This window comes from Pagrus major, chromosome 16 (genome assembly GCF_040436345.1).
Source record: "Pagrus major chromosome 16, Pma_NU_1.0".
In the NCBI taxonomy this organism is placed as follows: domain Eukaryota; kingdom Metazoa; phylum Chordata; class Actinopteri; order Spariformes; family Sparidae; genus Pagrus; species Pagrus major.
The window spans coordinates 20,865,520-20,890,111 of NC_133230.1; the positions used below are offsets into that span (position 1 = coordinate 20,865,520).

The 24,592-nt window shown below is 45.6% G+C and overlaps 1 protein-coding gene across 1 annotated transcript in view; it reads left to right on the plus strand.

Annotated features, from left to right (window-relative positions):
* The first annotated feature begins 493 nt into the window (after positions 1-493).
* kif26ab (kinesin family member 26Ab) overlaps positions 494-24,592 on the plus strand; it is a 65,509-nt gene continuing 41,410 nt past the window's right edge. Inside the window, exons 1-2 of the mRNA XM_073484317.1 lie at positions 494-525; positions 744-962. Coding sequence (XP_073340418.1) covers positions 517-525; positions 744-962 — 228 coding nt within the window. The 5' untranslated portion in view covers positions 494-516. The remainder of the gene's footprint in view (positions 526-743; positions 963-24,592) is intronic.

Below are 24,592 nucleotides of genomic sequence, written 5' to 3' on the forward strand. Positions count from 1 at the left end.
GAGCAGTGTGTATGATCATTTTCCCACCTTAAAAAAAGAGGAAATGAAGGGGAAAGTACATATAATGGGGTTGTATTAGTAGACTAATATATCACTGTTCACCACACAGACAATAAAGAGTGCTCTATGGCATAATAACAGCCCTCAGCCCCCCTGTTTAGTCCCCCCACCCTGCGCAGGAAAACTTTTCCTCAGCCCTCCCTCTCCAGGAGTAACACCGCCTCCTGCGCACCGCTGAGCGCCCTCCTGTACCAAAACTCCTCCGCTGTAAACTTATGGCACACACTCACCAGTTGCCTTCGACCATCAGAGGCTACCGGTCCAGTACAGTTAGACAGATGACCGGTAACCCTCAGTCAGGTCTTCAGTCCAGCCTATGGCTCTGCCCCGCGTTTTTCAGCTGCGAAACCTTTTGAGTTTGACAAAGACGTTCTCCTGAAGGTGAAACCTTGATCTGGGAGAATGAGCTCATTTGGGTGCAGTGCAGCTCCTGATGGACGGGACCACAACGACCGCATGTTCACTGTAAGTGTCTCACTGCACATGATCAAGTGTTTGAACAGGATTGTTTTCACCCAACGTAAGAAAAAGGACACGCAACTTGCATCCCCTTGGTGCGCACTTGGACAGGTGCAAACAGGTCGCGGTAGAACAAGCTTTCACTCTCACTTGCACGCACTGGAGGTGTGACCTGTTGTCATTCTTACAGTCGAAGTTAACCAAACTCTTTCTTTATGCTGAAGGTGGAGGGATGTCCGAGTGGAGAGTCTCCGGTAACCCCCAGGAAGAGGCTTCACTCTGCGGAGGACGCGCGGTGCAGCAGCCGGCCTCCTCCTGAGGGCGCCGGGTCGGTTTCCATCTCCGAGTCGGAGGAGAAGGGAGGCTTTTGCCAGCAATGTCAGAAGAAAGTCGCAGAGCTGAAGAAGCAAGCCCTGGCCCTGGCAGACCAGAACTCATTAAAGGTTGGTTTAATAACCTTCACAATATTTTAGCTTCAAATTCAAGCTTTTTATTTTGCAACTATTTAGACCTTAAAGTTTGAAGTACTGTGATCACCTGAGTTGCTTTTTTACAGTATTTCTATTAGAAAATAGTGAAATTAGGTTGACTATATCTACATGTGTCAGCTTTGGCAGCAGCCTCTCAGCCTGAGCTGCATGCTGTAGCACCACACATGTCTCCTGGCTTTTCTTGCACACCTGCACCTGCTCTTAACGCTGATATCTCTGGGCAATGAAATCTGATCCTCTCCACGGTTTATAATAGTACCAAGAAAGCTCTCACCATCCTCTTGTAAAGTTGTTTATTGGCATGCTCGACTTCAAATGCTGGCCTTGGATGTGAAAATGGAAGCTTTTGAGACTTTGAAAGTGGCCCATTGTTTAGCCAAACAATGCTTATCTCTTTATTTTGCTGCTGGGTGTGGGGGTGGTCGAGGGAGTTGAAATGAGCAGGCCACTCACGTTGGAGACTGAGGAGGAAGTTGGAGTCCCAGTCGACCTTCGCTGTGCATTGAAAGTGTTCCTGTACGGCTGCTCCCACAATTCCCACCGCTGTTAAATATAGGCCCTGAGACTGCTGCTGTTGTTGTGGCGGGCTGGGTTTGCCCCCTCGGGTCGGTTCTCCTTTGTTGTCCCGTTTTAAAGAGAGAAGTCGGGTTGGATTACAGCTCTTCAAGGTTCACCCCAGGATCCCACAGCACCCTGAACAGGTAGACAAGGGGGCATTTCTGAAGCACCTGGGCTCCTTGTTTGAGACATCTGCATGTGTGGTCTAATCTTTGTTCTGAGCGTATCAGATCTATGTTCCGGTATCAGGTGAGTCCACCCCGTAAACACATTAAGCCTACCGCTAAGTGCCATTATCTGCCATGGGAACTGACCTCCCCTTTTTAGTGTGGGACCCTCCAGCAGCACTTTGTGGCCTTCACCAGGTGCTCTGTAGATGGGAGCAGCCCATTTCCCCCCCATTTTGCACTTGTTGATGGCTAAATTGGGCCTTAATTTTGGGGTGGCAAACGGTGATGGCAGGGTGCTCTTATTGTACCAGGGTTATGGTATGGGCTGCTCCAGCTGAGGGACAATAAACCCATTGTCTTTGCCCACCTGTCGGGCCCTCATAGGATGGACGCAGTCACGGATGATCGCTTCCAAATTGCTTCCTCCACAGAGGGAATAAGGTCAACGGGGCGACTCAGGTGGCCCCATGTGTGTCTGGGATCAAGCTACCTGCCAGGGTCCGGCCAGTGTTGTGTCTGCGGTCGTCATGGGAAAAAACGAGAGCGGAGACTGTTTACCCGAGGTCCCACTTCCCCTCCCTCCCCATCCGTTTTTTTGTGCGGAGGAAGTCGGCTTGGTCCCCAGACATCCCTCTCCCCGTCACCCCTGCCTGTAGACTTATTGTTTGAATACAGTAGTAGCAGCGAGTAGATAAAAATTCAAGGAAGAGTGTTTGGGTAGAGTGAGGGTGTTTTTATACATGAAGCCGACTAGAGGGAAAGTTCACTGTTCACACACACACCGAGGCCTCCCAGACAGCTCTTGTGTTTTCCTGTTTGGGTCTAAAGGAAGTTGCTTACACTACGTCCAGCAAGAAATGTAGGCAAGTAAAGGCCTTTTTCCTTCTCCTAGGTGAACACTGGCAACAACTGCTTTTCTTCTTCTTCCTTATTTTTGCACAGAAACCACCCAGCCAGCATTAGAAAACTCAAGATGACGAATTATTTCTTTATGCGTCCACATCCACTTGCAGCAATTAAACATTTTTCATGCTTCCTGCCTGTAAGTGCCTGCTTTATCTCAAGAGGAGCAGAGTTTGACAACTTTTTCAAACTATTTCAACTGCACGTGCAACGACATTGCCCTTCATACACATCGTTTGCAATGCTTTTCTAATTATAAATATTTTATGACACTGTGTTGAAGGGCTCAACCCCAAATTAACTTTCCTGAAATTAATGTCCTTGAGCTACCAGCCTTAAGCTCCAGCCGCCTTCAGACCAGAAGATGATTTAAAAAACTCCCTGCCCTCTGCTCAAAGGACAAGCAGGAACAGCACAGACACTGACAACCTCCAGATTTGATCTCATCAGGGGAATTCACCTACTTAATTTGCATAATTAAAACCCACAGCACGGTAAGCGACGACTTCAATAGTGAACGGCAGACAGTCTGGATTCAATAATTGTAGACTGTGCTTATTGTGGCTGGACACGGTGGCTAGGTGAGGTGTGATGTAAAGAAAGATGATCACTGAAACCTCAACTTCAAAGTAAACAGTTAGCGTCTTACTGTAATCAGAGGCTCCGTCAACACAGGCAGACAGGACCATGCAGCTGGATCAGAGCCAACCTCAGCTCATAAACTGCTCCCTGTAAGTCAGTGGGATACTTCACGTTTTGGTTGTGTGTGCTGATGAGATGTAATGAGAGGACAGTGTTTTTGTGCCTGTGCCATCAACCATCTCATGAAATAACCAAGCGAGTGTCAGTGACAACAATAGGCCGTGACCTGTAAGGACCATAATTCCTCGCCCGTGGCCACGCTGGAGCAGCTCAAGCCCCTCAGTCACAGCTTAGACAGGAGCTCTGTCACTTGATATCTTGTTTTTTTTTTTTTTGAAAGAGCTAACCTTAATTGTATTCGCCGATCCATGAGAGAGATGGCATTCAGGGAGAATGGGAGCCTAAAAAGACAGGACAATGTTGATGGGGTGGTGCATTGTTGCTCAGATGGATACCACTGTCATGTCTGTGCGCTTAATATGAAACCATAAAGAAATAGGGGGTGTTAGCATAAAGAAATAGGGGGTGTCTGGGAAGCAGCTAAAGCTAGCTTGCTACTAGCACCTCTACAGTTCAAGGTGAGGTTGAGGTGCTATGGACGGTTATGCACTGTTCTTCTTCTTGGTTAGTTGCAGTCACATCTTAAATTAAAATTGCAATGTGCAAGGCTAGCTGCTAGCTAAGCCAATTGCATGTTAGCTGAAGCTTCATAAGCCTATTTAGCATCCATACATAAGACTGGTGTTAATCTTTAAATCTAACTCTCTGAGAGAAGGTGAATAAGGTTATTAACCAAAACTATTCTCAGAGGCTATGTATGTGTTTTTACCTAGGCTAAGGAAGTTATGGTTTTGCCCGTGTCCATTTGTTGGTTGACTGATTTGTTGGTTTGTCACCTGGTTTACACAAAAACTACTGAACAGGCTTCCACGAAACTCGGATGAAAGACGGGTCTTTGCCCAGAATAGACCCCATCAGCATCAAGGGATCGATCCAGCACTTTTTCTCACTTTCTTTATTAACACAATCAGATAGAGCGTTTCTGTCGTTTTGACATTTTCATTAATTTCTCAGGGAATAATGCATCAATCTTGATGAAAAAGGTGGAGTATTTAGGTAGCTGGTATCTATCAGTGAGTACAAAATCAGACTGTTGGGCCTTGGCGGAGGTATGCGCTTTATTGGGTGCCATTAGTTACTGATACGTAAAACAAGAGGCTGGAACATGGAAATATGTTAAGTCTTTGCAGTTCAGTTCGAGAGCACATAGGCCTATATTGGGGTTTGGTATGTTGCAGAGACTGCAGGTCAGAGATAAAGTCAGCAGTGTTAACACCCACTCGTAAATACTGAGGCCTATGAATACACTTAAGCAGTCTTGGACCTTGCGAGTACACTGAATGATTAACAGAGAACGTCCTGCAGGGCTTTGAGGGCTTGGAGATTCGAGGTTGAGGTCAGTCTCAGCCAGGCCTCACCTTTGTGATAACCTTTGCCTTCTGGATATGTAAGAACTGGATTTAGGATTAAAAAACTGACCAGGTCAGCATGAAGATAAAGGTGTAATGTAGTTAAATTTGGGAGACAGAGAAAGAGCAGACCGCCAGCGAATCATGTATACCATGCACCGCTGATGTATGCGCAATGTGTCCAAGCCTGTTATGGATGGTGTGTGTGTGAAAGTCTGACTATGAATGCGGCTGCAGGAATTAATTTTCAACACAAGGCCTTTTGCCAGTTTTTTCATGTTGAATTCATAAATTATGGCTCCAGTAATTCTCACAGATTGCTCATTTGGATTCATGTTTGATTTGTTTGGGCTTTGTTCCTCATTTGACCCATGATCCACGGTAAGTGCAGAGTTGTTAGTGGATCCATGCGAGTGTTACAAATCAGATTTTGTTTCCTGAAGCACTGAAGAAAGGAAATTAATCAACCTTACGTCATGCAACAAATGTTTCCTGGCCAAAAAGTCAGTGACATTGTGCGGTATGAGTTTGTTTGACTTAGCTCGGTGTGAAATAAACACTTCTTTCTACGCAGTCATTTGTGTGTATGTATACAAATCTCATGTATTCACTGTATGGTGCCTGCTTTCCACCTATTTTTCTAATACATTCTGTGCCTGCTTACCCACTTAAGGATTTATAAACTGCCAAAGATGAAGTGTTTGGTTGCCATGGCCAAGTAGCCAGCAGGAACAATGCTTTGTTGATAATAGTATACTGTGTGTAGATGAGTGTGTGTTTACAGGTCAGTGTGAGAGAAATGGTTCAGGGGAGACAGTGAAGAAGTGGGCACTTGTCAATAGCTGCAGGTCAGCCTACCTGGCTACTGTTTCTCAGGCGAGTCACAGGCCTTTGTTGACTGGCCTCTGACCTTTCTGTCAGTTCTCCCAGTCTTTATGGTGGGTTAGGGTTTCAGGGGGCCGACCTGGACTGAAACAGGTGTAGGCTGCCATAGATTCGCTGCAGGAGGGCAGACGACAGGACGGAGTGACTGGCAGACGGATGGAGGGAAGGATAAAGAAAAAAAGACCGTGTGAAAAACCCCTCCGGTTGTGAAACTTGAGCTAACGTCGAGTTAAAACAGAGCATGACTATATTATTCTATTCACCTCTAAGCACCTGAGCCCCTGAGGCTCAGTGTGATGTGTGTGTTGCGTGCCTGTGTGCCTGCTCAGCAGTGCATGCACTCCAGAGAGCCTGGGAGGAGATGAGAGACGAGAGGGGAGAATAGAGGAGACTCTGGGCTGAGGTGTTCCCCCCCCCGCTCCTGCTTCATCCCTGCATGCAGTGTGACTTCTGCTTTATGGCATGTGGCTGTATTAAACAGCAGAGCAATAATCTGGTGTCAAGTGGTCCACAGACCACAGACATCAGTCACGGCGCTACCGTGCTGCAGTGTATCTGTGAGCCTCAGCGACATGCAGCTGTTCACTGCCACTTCACCTCAAGTTTCCACAGCTCCACTCACTCACTCTTCCCGCAGCTGACAGCCACCTTTTCACATGACACATTTGCATGCATTGTGTTCGCTTCTATTACATTGACTGTTAGCGGTGGAACTCTCTTGGCAGCTCATGATTTGATCCGACTTTGTTTCAGAGGGCCGCGATGCAATGATAAAACGATCATCGATGCATCTTGCGTCAGAATTTCTGATTTCTGTGCATGATTTATTTTCTCTCTATGTTCCTGCCTGCTACTTTTAAATCATAGCTCATTCATAGCAGGGCAAATTTAGTTGAAAATGTTAAAAAAAACAACAAAAACTATCAACAGAATGTGAACAAATAGCATTATTAACCTTATGATGTCTATGTATTATGTTGCAGAGATATCAACTGAAGTTAGCATGCTAACCAGCCCGGTCCAAAGCACTTGTGCTAGCGGTGTTAACACTAACATGCCCCTGGTCCCCGGGCTCCCAGTCCGAACCCTTAGCTGCCCAGCTAACTGAGCTAACTGAGCCCTTAGCGCCACTCTGCTGATATGCTGCCCCCTGTTTGTTTTGAATATGAATTTGACAGGAGGCCAATTCTTACATATTGCACCTTTAACACTTAAGAATTTCTGGCTTATTTTTGTGAAAATGAAAAAAGAGTTTTTATAGAAAAATGGTCATCACTTGGCACTTGTATGAAATGCTGATCATATTGCCACTAGTAGGCTATAAAAAAACTCAAACTATGGCATAGTACAAGGACTCATTCGGTTCACTTTTTGGTTGCCTTTGAAGGAAGTTCCTTCATTTCTTTTATTTTCCAGCCTTTATCTCCACTTGGAAGCTGCACATTGCAGCCACAGTGCTTATAATGTGGACGGTGGAACAACTCCGTCAGTAGTTAAGGGAGCGTAAAGAGTTTCTCATTCACTTTCCTGCTTCCAGATTTTCACAGCTGGTCCTGCTTTTCAAAGGGGTTGACTTTCACTGGACAAAACCCTTTTTTCTAACCTTCAGGCAGCTCTGGAATGAAGGCCACATCTTCACCGTGTCTGCTGCAGTTTCACTTTACATCTTTAATTTGGTGAGCTGAAAGTGAATTGACCCCAATTGTTGCTGCCCAATCTGCTACTTATCGCCAATTGCAAGGGTAAATTGCCGGAGGCAGAGAGCAGGAAATGGGTTCAGGGTGCGCAGATGCAAGGGTTGATGGGTCTGGATGGAAAATGAGCTGCAGGAAGGCTGATGCTCATCGGCTTTCATCAGGAGGAGAGTGAAGGAATGTTAGTGGAGGATGAGGAATTCTCCACCTGGAATAACTGCAATTCCTTACGTCTGCACTGCGCTCCTGACTGCAGAGATGAAACAGGAGCTGACTGAGGCTCTACATCTACATACACAGGCACGTGCACACAGGTGAACTCATGCGTGAGCTCAGACACGCACACACATATGGACAGAGTTTACCTGAATGTGTCCTCTTCTGGCCATCTGGCCCTTCCTAGTGCGGTTGCATGCCACTGTAACGTCTACAGAGAGCCATCCAGATGTTCCCTCAGTTACCTGTCGAGGTGAGAGGAGCTATTTAGAGCTGCTTAGATCCGGGAATTTACTCTGCTGCCTTCACTTATTGTAAAGGTTTCAGTGCCTCTCTCATTCATTAAAGTCAAATATGTAAAGCCGACCTATTATCCTGAACCGCTATTCAGTAAAGACGTTCAATCAAAGTGTGTGACTTAGGAGACCAGCTGCACCATTTCATTATAATGAGCTGATGAGAAGGCAATAACCAGAGGACAAGAAGCTTCACGCTTGGTTGACCGTCTTAGCTTTTCCTAAATCTTTTCAAAAATGTTGCTGTGGTGGTGTGATGCATTTAAAGAGATGTATTCTGTACAAAGGAATGGTAATGGCCTTAATGTGTAAGAAATAGTCATACTATAATACTTTCTCTGGCTCTTTGTGCAATACTCTTATTTCACAAACCACACATTTGTAATTTGTTCAAACTTAAACAACATAACATAACATAAACGTAACATCAACAAGTTGTGGTTTTACAGAATGAACTCAAAAGGTGCTAGCAGGCAGTATTTGTTTGCTAGCTGTTTCCCCTGCTCCGGTCGCAGGTGTGTGTTTACTGAGCTATGAAAAGTGAGGCCTGGGTCTTGTTTTGTTTTATTAGCGATCATTTTTACAGAATTCTTTTAAGTAAAGCACCAGGTAAGGCCGAGATTGTGACATCACCTGTATTATTAAGCTGTTTCTCATTGTTGGTGCGTTTGAAGGATGATTGCCATGCATAATAGCACTTGTCTGAATGGGCTTGCTGCTGTTTGCTGAAGGATCATGTGTTACACTGAGCCAGACTGAAATGAAACAATGGCTCTGCAGTCTGGGCTGACAGGGTGATGTGTTACAGCACAGCGCAGGTCTGCCAGCATGGGAACAAGGCAACAAAAGCAGAAATGTCAACGAGCAAAGAACACAAATGCAACAAGAAGTGTAACCAGAGGGAATGAATCAGTTTGACTTGTTAATTTAGGGCCAGCCGCCTCAGTGTGATTCTGAGTATGTGTATGTTTGTTTTATGCTATCTTGGGGCTCCGTATGTCACGGTGAAGTGAGACGTGCTCGATCCAGGCAGACTGCGGTCCATTATTGAGTCTGATTCAGAGTATTGGAAAAACATAGTTGTTTAGATAAATTTTCAAGGCAGTACACAGACATCGAGGAGCACTGAGTTGGAGGTAATCTCCTGCTGGCTCCATAAAACGTGCTCAATTGACAGCAGGCCTTGTGGTAGCAGACAAATCGCCTGGCTTATAGCAATGTGCTGAAAGAGAATGCCAGCGCTGTGTATCCTTGCCAAGATGGATATGCAGACAGCAAACTCGGGGCTGTTTGGGCGTGGCTCCCATGCTCACAGCAAACAGCGGATCAGTGGAGTATGGTGCCTAAGTTGGACTTGACATTGGCCTTGTTTGTTTTCCTCTTTGGCAGATGTTAAGTGTTGGATGTTAGAGGTTTATAAAATCTGTGATAAATGCTTAGAGGGAATGAGCAGCCCCCTCTGTGAACAACCAGTGTTTAAAGCTAACATGTCCACGGAGCCTCTCAGTGACCAACAGTAGTAAAGTGTGGTTGTGTTGTGCTCCTGCTATGTGAGTGCACCAGCGTGCTTTCATGTCATATTTCTGTATATGTGCCTTGGTGACGGTATGCATACATCCCCATGTGATTCTATTTGTGTTTGTGTAACAGTAGATGGATTGTGATGGGTTGTGTTGTGATTGGTAGATGGCTTGTGTTAACCCGTCCTACTGGGCTGCCCCGCTATGCGTCGGGCTATTCTTTATTGTCAGGAGCTCATTCTGATACGTATATAGTGCACCATAAATCCTGGCGCAGCGTGAAAATGCCAGTCAAAGTTCACGCTGCTCATGTTCATTTCATGCTTGAGTGTCCAGCCCTGTGAGCGAGGATGAGTGTGTGTATTGATGATGTGTGAATGTGCGTGTAAGTACCGGAGGAAAAAGAAAGAGATAAAGCACATTCGGAGTCGCTCCATCCTTTCCACTTTGCCGCAGAAGTCATCCATCTTTCTGAACTTAACTGCTACCAATTTATGATTGCATTATTACAGCCAGTGTTTTATCCTCATTCCAACACACAGGGCTGGTGGTGGTCTGGGTAATGTAGAAGGTGATGGAAAAGGTGACCAGCCGGTGCCATTACTCTGGTACTCAGCGGGCTTCGCTTTAGGGTGTATATGATGAGAGTACAAGCTCTCTTTAGCTGTGATTTTCATCCTGCTGTTTTCTGACTTGCTGCTGGTTTGGTGCTTATATCATGGCCTAACATGCCACTTATCCTACTGTTAAACTACATTCAACTCACTTATTAGCTGTATGTGGCCTGTATTGTTTTATCATCCAATATTTATCTCAGATTTGCACATTAGCATGTATCCCTGCTGTAGTCAGAAGCAGCAGAAGGGAAGAGGAAGTGGGAAGCGTGTGTTTCGGTGTGCATTTTTCTTTCATTATTGAACGACTTGACTTCGCAATTTGCCTGCTGACATTTTAAAGGAAATAGCATGGCAATGCATTCTGCAAAATGGCAGCAAAGTTGCTTTTATTCCCATGGAAAACTGTGTGTCGCCGAATTTCTCAGTTGGCGGAACGCTGAAAAGGTCAGCCTCAGCTGTATGGATTTTTATAATGGATTTCCACCAGAAAGAAGTCAGTCAAGATACAGTAGGAGTATTGTTTGCAGTTGATTGGCAGGAGAGGGCTTTTTCTTGGATTTTTGCACTTTTGGGAAAACGTTTGAGGAGCTCCCAAAGCAGCAAGGACTGAGGTACATTGTGGTTTTTGCTACTTTTGGGCTGCTTGACCTAACAGTGCCATGGTTTTGTTTTTTGGTCAGTTATTTTCTGTTTTATTTTGTAGTTACATCCTCTTGTGTCTTGTTTTCACTTTCTACTTCCTGCTCACCTGTGTTCCCAGTGCTCTGTGTCCCTCCCATGTTCCTGTGCTCCTCCCCAGCCTGATTTTTCCCCCACACCTGTGTCACTTCAGCCTCTTTAGCACTGCCCTGTTCCCGGTGTCTCTCTACCTCATCCCCTCGTTAGTTTAGTTTGTAAGTAAGTAGTAAGTTGATGAAAGTGTGACATAGTGCCTTGAGCTTTGAAAAAAAGAAGCAATGTCAAGAAAACCCAGTTCCTCATAACCAACACTGATTTTTTGTGCAATCATGAACTTGGCTTATATTTCTGCCCACTTCTGAGCTGGTGAAGTAAGCACATTTACTTCACGGAGGTCATTGGTGTTCAGAAAAAAGTCTAAATGAGGATAATTAATTTACATTCAGATCAGCAGAGATATGCTGTCCTGAGAATTGATGCCATCTTGAGCTTGTCATCACTCCCAGCGGAAGCATGTGAAGTAAACCTTCCCCTGCCTCTCTCCCATGAACCAGCTCCCATTAATAGATCCGTCCTTTATGCTTCCCCTCTTGTTACGGCCGCTCTATTTTATGATGTCACTCTCTCTGCTGAAGAGCTCTGGGCTGTTTTATCTCCTTCGTGTGTGTCGGGCACTTAAACTTAAACCTCTCTGTTTATGAGTCCCAAACTGCCTCTCCATCCTCTGCGTTTGCTTCTCAGTATCAGCTCGGCATCGCCCATAAAAGCCCAGCTATCCTCGCTGTTCTGGGAACTCGCTGCTGGGCCTCACTGTGCAGAGTAGACCCCCAGCCAAGTGGCTGACTCCCATGCTGAGTGTGAGAACAAGCCTGTGAGAGAGTGTGGACAAGTTTGTGTGTGTAAGTGTACAGGTTATTCATAGAAGTCTCTTTGGCCTAACTGAAGTCCGCTAGACAGATTTGCTATTTGTTTGGAGCTGCCTACATGCTGGCGCTTCTTAGAGCTGCGACTCGCGATTATTTTCATTGTCGAGAAAATGGTGAAAGATGTTGATCAGTGTTCCCCAGAGCCCAAGATGATATTCTCAAATGTCGATTTGAGATATTCGGTTTACTTTCTTTCATAGAGGAGTAAGGAAAGCAGAAAGTATTCACATTTAAGAAGCATTGTGACTTTTTTCCTTAAAAAAATTGTCAAAATGATTAATAGCTTATCAAAGTAGTTGGCGATAAATCTAAAAGTTGACAACTAACCTATCAATCATTGCAGCTCTAGTGTTTTGTGGTGTCTTTTAAGTACTCAACATGATAGATAGTAGCCGTTGTTTACTGCTCTAAATGTATGCATCAAACAAAAAAAACATTGCTGGAATGCTTTTGAACGTGTCTGTGCGACGCGGAAATGCTTCCCTCCCTCAGATGCCCGTTGAGAAGGAGGGAAGCTCACGGGGAGCACACCTGTGTCTTTGGCCTTGCTGAATTCCTGCATAGCTCGTCAGGAGTGGATGCTACCGTTCAGTCCTCTGACCCTTCGCTGCGTCCAACCCCACCTCCCCCTTCTCTCCTCCCAGAGCAGCGACTCAGCAGCTCATTAGAGCCAAAACTTTCAAAACTCGGGGTCATTCTCTTATGTCCGCTGCAAGTCCAGACAGCTGGCTGGCCGTAAAACTATTATGTGGTCAAACTTAAATGTGTGGTTTTATTTACACGCAGCGTTTTAAAGGTTGTGTCCGTTTGAGTTTGACGTTGAAGCAGTGTGTTGGTTTCCAGGGGAGGACTTAGTCAGACAAAGCAATGCTGACCTTTGGGTTGAGTTCATGAGCTGTTCAGAAATAATTTGTTAGATCATACAAGTGTAACACTGATAGTAATGGCTTATCAACACTGACAAATCTGAGTCTGCAAAGTAACTAGTAACTAACATTATCAAATACATGCTGTGGGATAAGAGGAACAATGTTTGCCTCTATTATATAGTGAAGTGGATGTATAAAGTAGCAGAAAATGGAAAGTAAAAGTACCTTAGATTTGTAGTTAGCTACAATACTTGAATAAACTGTACTTAGTATACTTAGTGTACTTGGTGTTCAATTTATATAAAGCTGTCTGTGTGAGCAGCCCTTCACCAACATGTGTTCACCGCTGTCACACGGTCATTACCACATTCATCTAGCGAGACGTCACCCCCCTCCTCCCTATTCTGTCCATTCGCTGACCCCTCGGCCTCCCCTCGTCCCACGCTGGGCATTTATGTCTTCATCTCTTTGTGAGCGAGAGGCTGTTTTGGCTGCAGCGTCGAGTTGAGGGGTGAAAGCAGGGCACACTTGAACTCCCACAGACGCGGTCACTGGAGACCACATTTGAACTGCATTTGACCTGTCGGACTATACCTGATTTGTGTGTTTCCGTCTCTTTTATGCACTTGCATGCACATTCACATCTAGGGTTCATCAGAGGTTGGTTCCCATATGAGAAAAGAGTTCAGAAAGAGATTCCAGCTGGAGTTGTTAAGTTATAGAGGGTGCTGTAAAAGCCCTACAGTAGCCATTGAAAGTCATGGTGGCGCTATGGGGACAGAGGGCTCGAGGCTCCTGCAGCCGCTGAACAATACTTAATTAGCTCATAAACAAAGGCTAGTGGGGGATCAGAGAGGGCAATCAAAGTATCCCGTCCCTTTGAGCTTCTCTCACCATCAACAAAGCCTCTCTAATGGCCCCGTCACTCCACTTGTTGTGTCTCACCGTGGTGTGCTTCCTGACAACATTAAAGGCCCACATTCCAAAAAAGAGCCTTGGACAAGAGACGATACCCCCGATGCCTCCCTTTCCTCTCTCTCTCTCTGCTAGATATTGACATTGCTCCTCGGCTCACCTCCGCAGCGTATGTTTGGTTCCCCGTGGCGACTGCAGCTTTCATTTCTCTTCTTTCAGCCTTGTGTCCGTGACTTTGGTGGTCCGTTTTATTGCGTTCCTTTGTGTGACGCTGTGCTGGCACGCTGCTGGGAGTCTGTGAGGAAGTGCTAGACACACAGAAGACGGTGCCAGGTTCTGGAGAGGCTATTCAAGCTTGGCATGAGGACAGGTGTGTAGGCAATGTGTGTGTCAGGTGTGTCCGCATGCATGTGCGTCACAGTGGCCTGGTGTCCATGTTTGCATTAGACAGTGAACGTGTTATTTTTTGTATGTTTGGACACGAGGCCATCTAAAGAAAACAGAAGTCCACCGCCACACGAGGACAGCACGGCAGCAGGTCGGAGGCAATCTCTGCTTGTTTGTGCGCCTGTGTTATCATCTCCTGTTTCCTGTCAAAACAGGAAAGGACAGGGGCGAGAATGGAGGCTAGGAAAGCGCTGCCTTGATGTGTGTTGGCTGGAGGACCAGCTCTGCCTGACAGTGACCCTCCTGGCCAGGAAAAACAGACCCGTCCAGGGCGTAACCCGCAGCGGGATCCTTCATGGCGTTATTTTTATCACTTTCACAAAGCACAGCGAGGGATGCTTTCCCCAGCTGTTGACACAGGTCTGGGTCATTTTTGTCTCCAAAACAGTGCGGCAGAGGAGAGAGGAGAGACGTCCCATCTGGCCGTGTCCCTTTGGCTGGCAGCCTCGCATGATTGTAGTCTCTGTTTAGGAAGGGAAATCCTTTTTGACATTTTGTTAATCATGAAAGCGAGACACTCCTTTTCTTTGGATGATCCCTAGACCTCCATCACAATACCTTTTCCATGAGGCTGGAGTTGTCGTGTGATTGTGACCATCCATCACACATATTTGTTAATCCTTTACAACAGGATGGCACACACACACATGCGCGCACAGTCGACCTGATAAGTGCTCTTTTATGGGTCTCAACTGTGAGGAGTACATTCCAGACAGTAGAGTCAGCTATCAGTGCGGTTCAGGTGGTGGATTACTGATGGCATGGCAGGTAAAAGCCCCGGCGTCTGCTGTGACACAGCGAAATGAGAAGGCACGGACAGGCGCGCTGCACAAACAGCTGATTAGCGAGTCAGCTAATTATTGACTGTTGAAAAATGATAACCATCTCCTGCTCGGCTCTGCTTAGGGGAGCCGCTGTGTAAAACTGAGAGTTGCTCTTGTGGAATTCCAAGAGTTTGAAGGCAGAGCTAAGTTTAGCTTTTTATGGGGTCTCTTAAAAAGAAAGAGCTGCTTACACAAGAATGCTATTGTCAGATCAGCCAGGTTGCACCATGCAAGCAGGCTTTTCTGCTTTTGTTGTCCCAGCAGTTCGTGCGCACACTGCGGACTCTCCGGAGCGACTTCAGTCGCCAAGTTTGACCTTGTGGAGAATTCTTGTTTTATTTGTGATATTTGATGAGTAACTGAACATGAGACCGGACAGGTAAACATCAGCAATAGCTCCTTCAGCACGTCGCGTCTGGAGCAGCAGCGTTGGTCTGCTCCTGTCTCCGTGACCCAGATTAAGATATGGCGTGCGGTTGCTGACTGGGGTTGATGTCACCAGCAGGGAGGTCGGAGTTCATCTGTCTTTCTTGACAGACCTTCAGGTGGTGTTCCAGTGCTCTGGCAGAAGGCCGCACCGATGCTGACCTCCATGAGTCGCACAATTAGTTACCCTTTGACCCCTGAGTCCCACAATCAAACCCTGAGCATGGAGCAGGCATGCTTTTGCATCCCCAGACCCTCTTTATGCATGACTCTGTGTGTGTGTGTGTGTGTGTGTGTGTGTTTGCAGCTGAAAAAGGCACAGATGTAGCTTAAGCTTCAGTCTGACATGATATATTGTAGCTTCCTTTTGTTTCAATCTACTTCATGAGAATAACAAAACAAAGCAATATGAGCCATACATAAAATTTTACACCCCCCACCTTAATGATACATCTAGCTACTTTTCAATTCTACATTCATGAATATATAAAAGATCCATTAGTCTGCATCCATCTCCTGCAGACTGTACAGCTCTTCCCTCCTTAAGTGACTGTTGTTATTTAATTGCTCTTAACTGTGTGGTTCTCATGCTCTTAAGTGCAATTAAAGCACATCACTCAGGGCTTATGCAGACAAACAGACTCAGATGAACACCATCCTCGAGCAAAAAGTATGACTCTCACGGCAGACTTTCTGTTTTCACTTTGTTTGACGTGTTCCGTCCTTGCAGCGCGGCTCCGAACACGCAATTCAGCTGCGAACCTGCATCTTCCTTCCACTTCTCTGAGGATTGCTTGTTTTTCCATCATGATGAATTTCTAAACTCTCGCTGAGCCCTGCTGTGTTGTGACATTTCATACGAGCCGGCAGAAAGAAAGCCCCCCAAGAATGTATCGAGCCAAGAACTCAGAACTCAAAGCCGCCAACAGCTCCAAGGTTATCTCTTCATTTCACGATGCGAAGTGACAGCAGCAGTGTCCTTGTCCGCCCATGTTGGCGTCCCTGACATTAGAATAGAGTTGTTGTATAGAGTTATGTTTTGTGACTCGTTCCCTGTTTTGTGATAGCTTGTGCTGAGAAAAGGCTAGATTGGCAGTCTCCTTCTGTTAAGTCGTGTCTCCTTAGATGGTGATTTGTCCGACTTCTTAGTCGTGTAGAGGCTCGTTCAAACACAAGTTTCAAAGCCTTCGCAAATTGGTCTGCTTTCTCCTGTCTGCTGGAATGTTTCTCAGCATTAGTCTACCAGACTGAAATACCTCAACAATTATTGGATGAATTGTCATGGCATTTTGTACAGACTTTCCCAGAGGATGGATCTTATTGACTTTGTTGATCCCCTGACTTTCCCTCTAGCGCCACCATGAGGTAGACATTTTTGCCTGTTAGTGAAATATGTCAACAACAACTGGGCACATTGCCATAAATTGTTGTGCAGAGATTCATAGTTCCCAGTGGATGAATCACACTGACTTTGGTGATTCTCTGACTTGTAACGCCACCAGCAGGTCAAAGTCTTTACTTATCCTGGGAAATATCTGAAGCCAATACCTCTGTAGGTACAAAAGGCTCATTCTAAGGTAATGAAAACAACAATTCTTAGTTTCACGTGGTTATACGCTAATGAAAACATGAAATTTATGAATATTATATTCCATTTCTGCGAGTAGATTCCAATGAATCCTACACACTGGATCTTTAAATTCTGAAATAAAGTAGAATTTCATGTTTTTTTCAAGAGTTAAGAAAAGAAAAAACAATCCTCACCAACTGATTTGAATAATAAGTGAAATGGTTGGAGTTGCTTCTTGTCGGAGGCCTTAAGGCCATTTGCAGGATGCCATTGTTCCTAAAAGACAAAGTGGCAAAATGTGCATGTGAAAACATTTCGATAAGCCAAGCATTTTCTAGGATAGTGAATGAAAATCCGTCAGACTCAGTAAGTGGATTAGTGTGCACTATTCTCCACAGAGATAGTTCAGCCTACTTCCTTATCTCGCTGATGTTCAATTGAATGTGTCTAGACGTCTCAATTAGCAAGGAAAAAAAAAACAAAAAGAAAAAAACAGATAATGGTTAGTGCTTATCTCAGTGTGTTTTTTCTACCAGTACTCTCACCAGCCTTCAGTATCTAGTTCTCATAAACAGACAACAGTTTTCCAATAATACAACCCCTCCTGGCTGAATGCCCTGGGCTGATGTTTAAATTTCTATTATTAGTGATAATTATGTTCTCTGAGAAGTCATTGGCATGGTAATGACATCTTTCATGATAAATTAGTATTCCCCCTCTCTCTCTGCTGTACCTACACTTGGCTGTTGCACCAGAACAGCTCCGCCACTCGCAACTCTGCCGCTCCATTGTTCTGCCGACACGCAGCAGCTTTGTCAGACACAAAGCATGTCACTCTCTGAGATAATGCTCTGCAGACTGGGAGTGGATGGGATAGGGACGCTTAGCACATCTCACCTTGGCTCAGGGTGATTTGCGCTTTGCTGTAACGAACGCAGTTAAGGAGCCAAAATGGGGGTCTAACCTTTAGCTCGTTCCTATAGTCCCCGCGGCTTTGTGATGCTAATAAGTTAGCCTGTTGCCTGCGTATCCGCGCTGGCACACGGGCCGATAAGTGAAAATTGAGATATCTTCCAAATAAAGCAGTGCCACGCTCGACAATAACCACTTACGGAGTCTCATTATGGGGCTTTTCCTCACAGGCTGAACCTATAGTCGCTCCATGTGTTGAGAGAGAGTGGGAGGTGGACTGAAACTCTCGCAGCAGCAACAGAAAACTTGAATATTTATCCATATGGCAGCTTGCCAGCATAATTACGGCACCGTCCATACTGAGGGGAAAGTGGAGAGAATAATTGTTGTAGGACACTCAACATTTCACCTTGTCATCACTTTCACGGCGCTCTGTGTGGCTATGCATTTTCACAGAAGGTGTCAGGGATGAAATATTGTGATAACCATATAAAATGAGGCCAGTATGCTAATATGGTAGATCCGTATGTTTACATACACGGCAACCGTGCTGCTTGGCATGAAAAAGTGTTTAAATGTTGACCTAAAAATGATGAATTCTAATCATGTTGTTGATGTGTAGGCTGAGATCTTTTCCATTATGGAGTCTGGAGGATGTTGATGAAGATATGCAATTACTAGTGTTTGAGCATGAGTAACTCCCTTTGCATTTTTCGGTCATAATTAACCATTCGCGTGCACATTACTCGCATGTCACACTCTACCCACCGCGTGGCTGCCATGAGCTTCAGCAGCAGTTTGTTTTCTCTCTAAATAAACGGTGGGGAGATGGGAGCGCCCCCCCCCCCCAGTTGAAACGAGAAGTCGTCCGTCTGACAAACTGCAGTGAGTGCAGCTCTCTTGGTGTGACAGTTCAGACTGAGGAGAAGCAGGTGGCTGTCATCACTGTGTATAGGCTGAATAGGGGTTTGAAATACAAGTGAAGTAGTGCTTTGGGCTGTTGGAAGGAACTATTGTATCAGGATCCTCTGCTCGGCGATGAGTGTTTTAAAGTGGGCTCCAGGACAGAAATAGATCTCTCAACGAGCTCCAGTGGATGGCTGGAAGTACTGTTTCAGTTTCACTCTGCACACTAATGAGGACTTTGGAAATATATGGAAGAGTGGTGAAATGCTCTATTCTGAACCCAAATGCTCGGCTTTAGCTTTCACATTCAAGTTGTCGTACGTTTTGACTCATGCGTCCCTTTGCAAAATAACAGATTCAGAGGAGAAGACCGAATAATAATCTCTATTTTTCATTCCGAGAATGTGCCAGATGATTTTTAACCCTCTTCTCCTCTTTTCAGTCCTCACCCCACCTCCAGTGCCTCACCCCACCTCCCCCTCCCCCCATCGTGCCCTTGCTTTCACCTGTGGTTTACAGCAACACCTGGCTCCTGCCTATCCAGCTTGTGTGTTGAATTTTTCATTATGTACTCATTCTGGTTCGTTTCCACAGCCGAGCCTGGTCGGGGGAAAAAGAGAAAGTACCTTGAGAGCGTCTCGGAGCCAAAAAATTAGCCATTCTAATTAGAAGTGCACAATTGTTGGTGCAAGTGTACATATACAATCCAGCGTGTCCCTGGTGAGGACAGCATAGCAAGCAGCCCTGCTGTCTGACTTAGTCTGCAGCAGCAATGGGCAGGATGTGGAACATTTTATTATATTTTCATCATTTTGGATTATCTGGTGCTTTTTTTTTATCTGGAGGGCTAGTGGTTTCTTTTCTGTGAACTCAGTTCCTTATTGAGTTGACGTAACGATCATTCACCACCAGATGTCCAATGAAGATGTCTTTCTGGCAGTTGCTAAAGCCGCCCCGCTCTCCACCTGGTGTATCCCAGCCGGACCTACAAACGCTCTGACCTTGGCCAAAGCCGATGAAAGCTTGACGGGTCCGGGGCTGAGACAGTGAAGGCCGCCTTGGGTCCATAGAGGAGAGAGAGAGACGTTGGAGGAGGGGGGGGAGGGAGAATGAAGTCTGTCCAAACAGTCTGAAAGAGGCTTGTTTTCTTTATGTGCGTGAGTGAACAGGAAAAGGTAATTAACTGGCCAAGTGGCGAAAGGCTGGAGTGATGGATGGGTGTGGTGTAAAGAGACAGCCACACAAGAGGAGACACACACACACACACACACACACACACACACACACACACACACACACACACACACACACACACACACACACACACGTTTCTCCTTCTAAAGCCTGGTTCAGTGAACCTTTCATGTAATTACACTTTTATAAAAACATGTATGCCTTCAGTAAGAGGAGCTACAAGCACACACACCCTGATAAATGGGTCGACCATATGGAGCGGTGACACGTCATAATATGAGGTCATTAATGGTTGCCGGGTGGTTTGGCAAAGACTCATGAGTGATTACATCTGACTCTATCTATGTTTAACCTGAGGGTCAGCAGCACCCATGGCCTTTTTATTTTTGATGGACAGTGACATCTGTTTTTATGGCTTTAACTGTAGTGTACAACACAAAGCGACACACCGGATCTTATCAGGATACTCTAAGGTATATTGTGTATTTTGTAGAAAATCTTTCGGGGATGTGTCACTTTGATACCCTGGACAGGTGGGGCTATCAGGTGTCACCGAGGGGTAAAGCCTATTTGCATTTTCTGTCAGCAGTTCACTGACAGTTTAAGGGAGGAGAGGGCTAAACCGCACAGGGCAGACAGACTGACATCTGTCTCTGTGAGCTCCACACGAACAGATGCTCGACACAGGGAGACTTGGCTGTTCATTTCAGGGAATACTGATGCACAAATCTCTCTAAACAAGGTAATCTTCTGTTTGATCTAAAAAGTGGGGAAGTTTGTTCATTGTAATGTGTTGTTGACTTTGTAAGTAAGCAGTTTGTCTTCAAGATAGTTGCAGAAGTAGGTAATTCTAGCTTATCAATCGCTGAAGAATGTTATAATACAAACTGTTTTTACAGAGTTAAAAAAATTGTGTTGTTTATCTTGTGCTTTTATGTCAGGTTGATTGGTTCGCTTGAGGGTTCGAGCGACAGGTTTCATTCCGGCCAAAACGAACCACACTAGGCGGGAAACGTGCTAGGGTCCATTTTAATTGAACCAAGCCGGTTAGGTGTGAAAGCACCCTTCGTATTTTGCTGTGTATGGGGCATTTTCCAACCCAAAGCCTCTATATTCAACTATCTTTCTTGAGAATTGACGCTCCTCTCCACCTTTAAATGGTGTGTTTACAAACCGCGACCAATAAATCCTGCCCAGCGTACCTTTACCCGTGCGGGTGTTCCTGCAATTCACAAAAGTTGTCGAGTTTGAAACACTTGAATTCACAGGAGAGTCGGAGAGAATATGGAGCGGTGAGACAGCAGCCCATGAAAAGGCAAAAGCGGAATCGATTTTTGCTGCCATTATCTCTCACAAAAGCTTAAGCTAAGATAATGGGATAAGAATCTAAATGTAGCCTCGCTCAGACAAAAGCCAAATTTCACATTAGGAATGCAGGGGGAGCGGCAGAGATGTTTCATCATTATTTGACGGTATCTCATTGTGCTCCAATAAAACCCCCAAAGAGTGACAGAAAAATGAAGCAGCCAGACTTTTTCTCACACACAAATACACACACACACACACACACACACACACACAGGATGAATGGATTCATTCCTGTAGTGGTGCGGCGGTATTATCAGCTAGGTAATGACAGTGTCCTTGTGTTGCTGCAGATACCGTTGCTTTGTTTGGGGAAAGTCTTATTACAGGTCTGTTTAATCTTGTCAAGTCAGCAAACAGGCGCAAACATCTGTTTGATGTGATTTGGTGAGCCGTCCCATTTTGTGTTCAACCAAAGGCGTTCCCACAGAGCTAAATAGCATGCTAGTGTGACATCCTGAGTCATTGTCTTCTCTGCCTCCGAGCAGGCAGTGGTTAAATTTAATGGTCTGTATCCCAGATCTGCTGCTGCACTGAAAGCTCGACCTGGTATCTAATCAGAGTCACAGGCCTTCCAGCCCTCCGCTCCTTCAGGGGGTTCTGAGTCGAGTCGGCCAGCTTGGGAAGCTGGTGTGAGAGTTGAGAAGGAGCAGGGGGCCGAGGGGGATTACACCACTGGATGTGTTGCTTTTATCCTGGGAATGTAATCTGCCTTAATGCCCCGTGCTCACTCGGGGCAAGGCCAGCAGCTGTGCTCGTTTTTCTCCGACATGGCTGTCAGAGTGAGCCGGGCTACCTGTGGGAAAGCAGGCCTGCTGGAAGCTCAGGTCCTCACCCCGGGACCTGGACTTGGGCTCCTGCGGTTTATTGGGGGCCAATCCCTTTGAGACTTCTAGAGACGATGTGTGGTTAGGGTCAACACTGTCTCAGGCCAAGTAAACAGAGAAGGCTCGGTCGCATCCTTAAAGGGAAGCAGAGGAAGAGAGAGTCAGGAGGTGAAGGGGCATTAGATTTGGCAGCTGCTGTGTGGTCTTGATTTTACAAGAAATGCAGTCATAGGAAGTACTTAAGAATTGTAATGTTTAAACAGGACTGGTGCTGGTGAGAAGAGGGTTGAGTGAGGACAGATATAAAGCAGCATGGTGTTGCTCTGACTCCATTTGAGGAATGTTTCCATGCTAGTAGAATAATAAAGGAGAAACCTGCAAGGGGAAGGAAAGGAAGACCGACTGAACAATTTGATCTTAAAATCGACTTTTTGGAGTTTTACTCTCTTGTGTTTCTGTTTACTGAACCGTCACAATGAACACAGAGGAGCAAAGAATAGTGAGGGTCTTATTTCTTTTTGATTCTGCAGTGTGACTGATGTTAGAATAAGAAAGAAAACCACATTCAACGGACCGAACCAACATTTCAGATATGAGCTGACAGGCACCAGAATATCAGAACTTTGCTTTGTTTTCTTATCATCATGGATACACGTTGGTACAATTTTCGCTCCATTTCTCTTTCTGCCACTGCTGCAGTGGGTCGTGTGCTGCTTTTATGTCTGGGAAATGTGTGTTGGACTCAACTGGAATAGAAAATATGCTTTCCCAGAGTATTTTACTTTCAACGGAGCGTGCCTAAAAGTCTCTCGGCTAGCGAGGGGCCTCATGCATTTCAAATCACTATAACCTTCCATTGATTTGAGTCAGCTTGTGTATGTGGCCTGGCGCTGCACAGCAGAGGCCCATCAGATGATGAATGCAGAGACATTCAGATGGCAGTCACACTTTGTCTGGTTAGAGAAAAGGTGTGCTGACGAGACGAGGTAAATGAGGTGTGATTTGAGGAAAGATCCTATGTGGGACTTTGCCTGGTTCTATGTGCGCCTTAAGGAGGCACAGGAGAGAAATCATGCACACCTTTCTCGCTGTCCCCTCATCCATAAGTGGTTACGGCTGAGCTTGTTTCCATCAGCCTCTGGGCATGTGCTGTCTGTGATGACACTCTCCATCAGCCCAGAGAGACAGTCAGTTAGTTGGGTGGCTGTCTCTCCTGCTGCTGCCGCCCTGCATTTCATCACAGTTAGTGGAGGGACAGAGACAAACTTAGGTCTCTAAGGACCGTGAAGGGCTCATTCCACAGGCAGGGCTTTTTTCTCCCCAGTGTGCTCGGCACACCTCCTTTCCATAATAAGGCCATAGCATCTGACTGCATTTGTCCCCAGAGTTTAATAAAGATCAGTGCTGACAGGCAGTAAACCAACACAACCACCCACGAGCCTCCAGGCAAGGGCCACAACCCCGACCTTCCTCCTCCCTCCCTATCTTTCTCTCTCTGTCCTCCCATCCTCGCTCGTGCAGTTCGACTCTCTCTGTGGACAGACCTCGGGTCAAAAACCAAAACCATCTCCCACTTGCACAGAACAATGGCCGAGGAGTCAGAGCCCTGAAGTAGCTCCACGCCTCTCCGCCAGTGGGAATGCTTTGAACATTTGGTTTGTGTTGATGCCGTGCATTACAAACTCCTCTGAAGCAGTGCTACTATTCACACCCACTTGCACCTGTAAGTAATAGATCATAATGGATGATAAAAGAAACAATATGGCTTCTGGGCTGGGAGCACTCATGCATAACATGTTTTCCACTTTATGCTTATGCACAAGCTCTCAAGCACAGACATACGAGTAAACTGTTAAAGCCTGTAACTACATGGTGACTTAGGCAAGTTTTACTGTGTTAAATGTATATATTTTCATATCCAGCATGCCTCTCTGAGTGATGCGTGAAATATCGATATCTACCAGTCCGCCTCTAGAGCTCCTGTGCTAGCGGTGTAAACATCAACACTCACTAGGAGACTCCGAGCACTCAGCCTGGACCGCTAGCTGCATGGCTAACTGAGCTAACTAGCTAACAGTAGCTACATAGTAGCAGTTAGTTGTACCGGTGATAGGATGTCCCTTATTTGTTTTGACTATGATTTCAACAGGGTGCCAGTTCTTGCATATTGCACCTTTAATATTTTGTGGAAGTACAAATAGTCATGATTAGTATTTTATATTGTATATATATATATATATATCAAGGTATTTGGTCTGAGAGTATTGCAGAGCATTTATGAAGTGCTTTTGAGGAGATTTCAAAATATCCAGATATATATTGTGTATCGTGCTACAGCCTAAAAATAGGCTAGGCCTAAATATTATTTTAAGGGCCACCCAGCCATGATATAAAGATGGATTCTGTGGCCTTCAGTTTCATCATACCGACATCACTCTCCTCTGCAACCCCAACATCATCATCATCCTCATCATCACCACCATCAACCTCCAAAGCCTTGTGGCCCTGACCCTTTATTCACTCTGCCGGGCATAAAGCTTACAGACAGCTTTACAGGAGCAGCCCGCTCTCTAACCTCCAGAATCCTAACTGAATAGCAGATGGGCTCAGCTTTGTGTGTCTTTTTATTAGCTCTCCTAAATCAACACCTAACAATGCATGGAGAGAGAGAGGGAAATTGATTTCTTGCATCTACCAGTGCCCCGAGGTGGGTAGAGGGGTGGTTGGAGAGGGTAAAGGGTGAGGGGTGATGG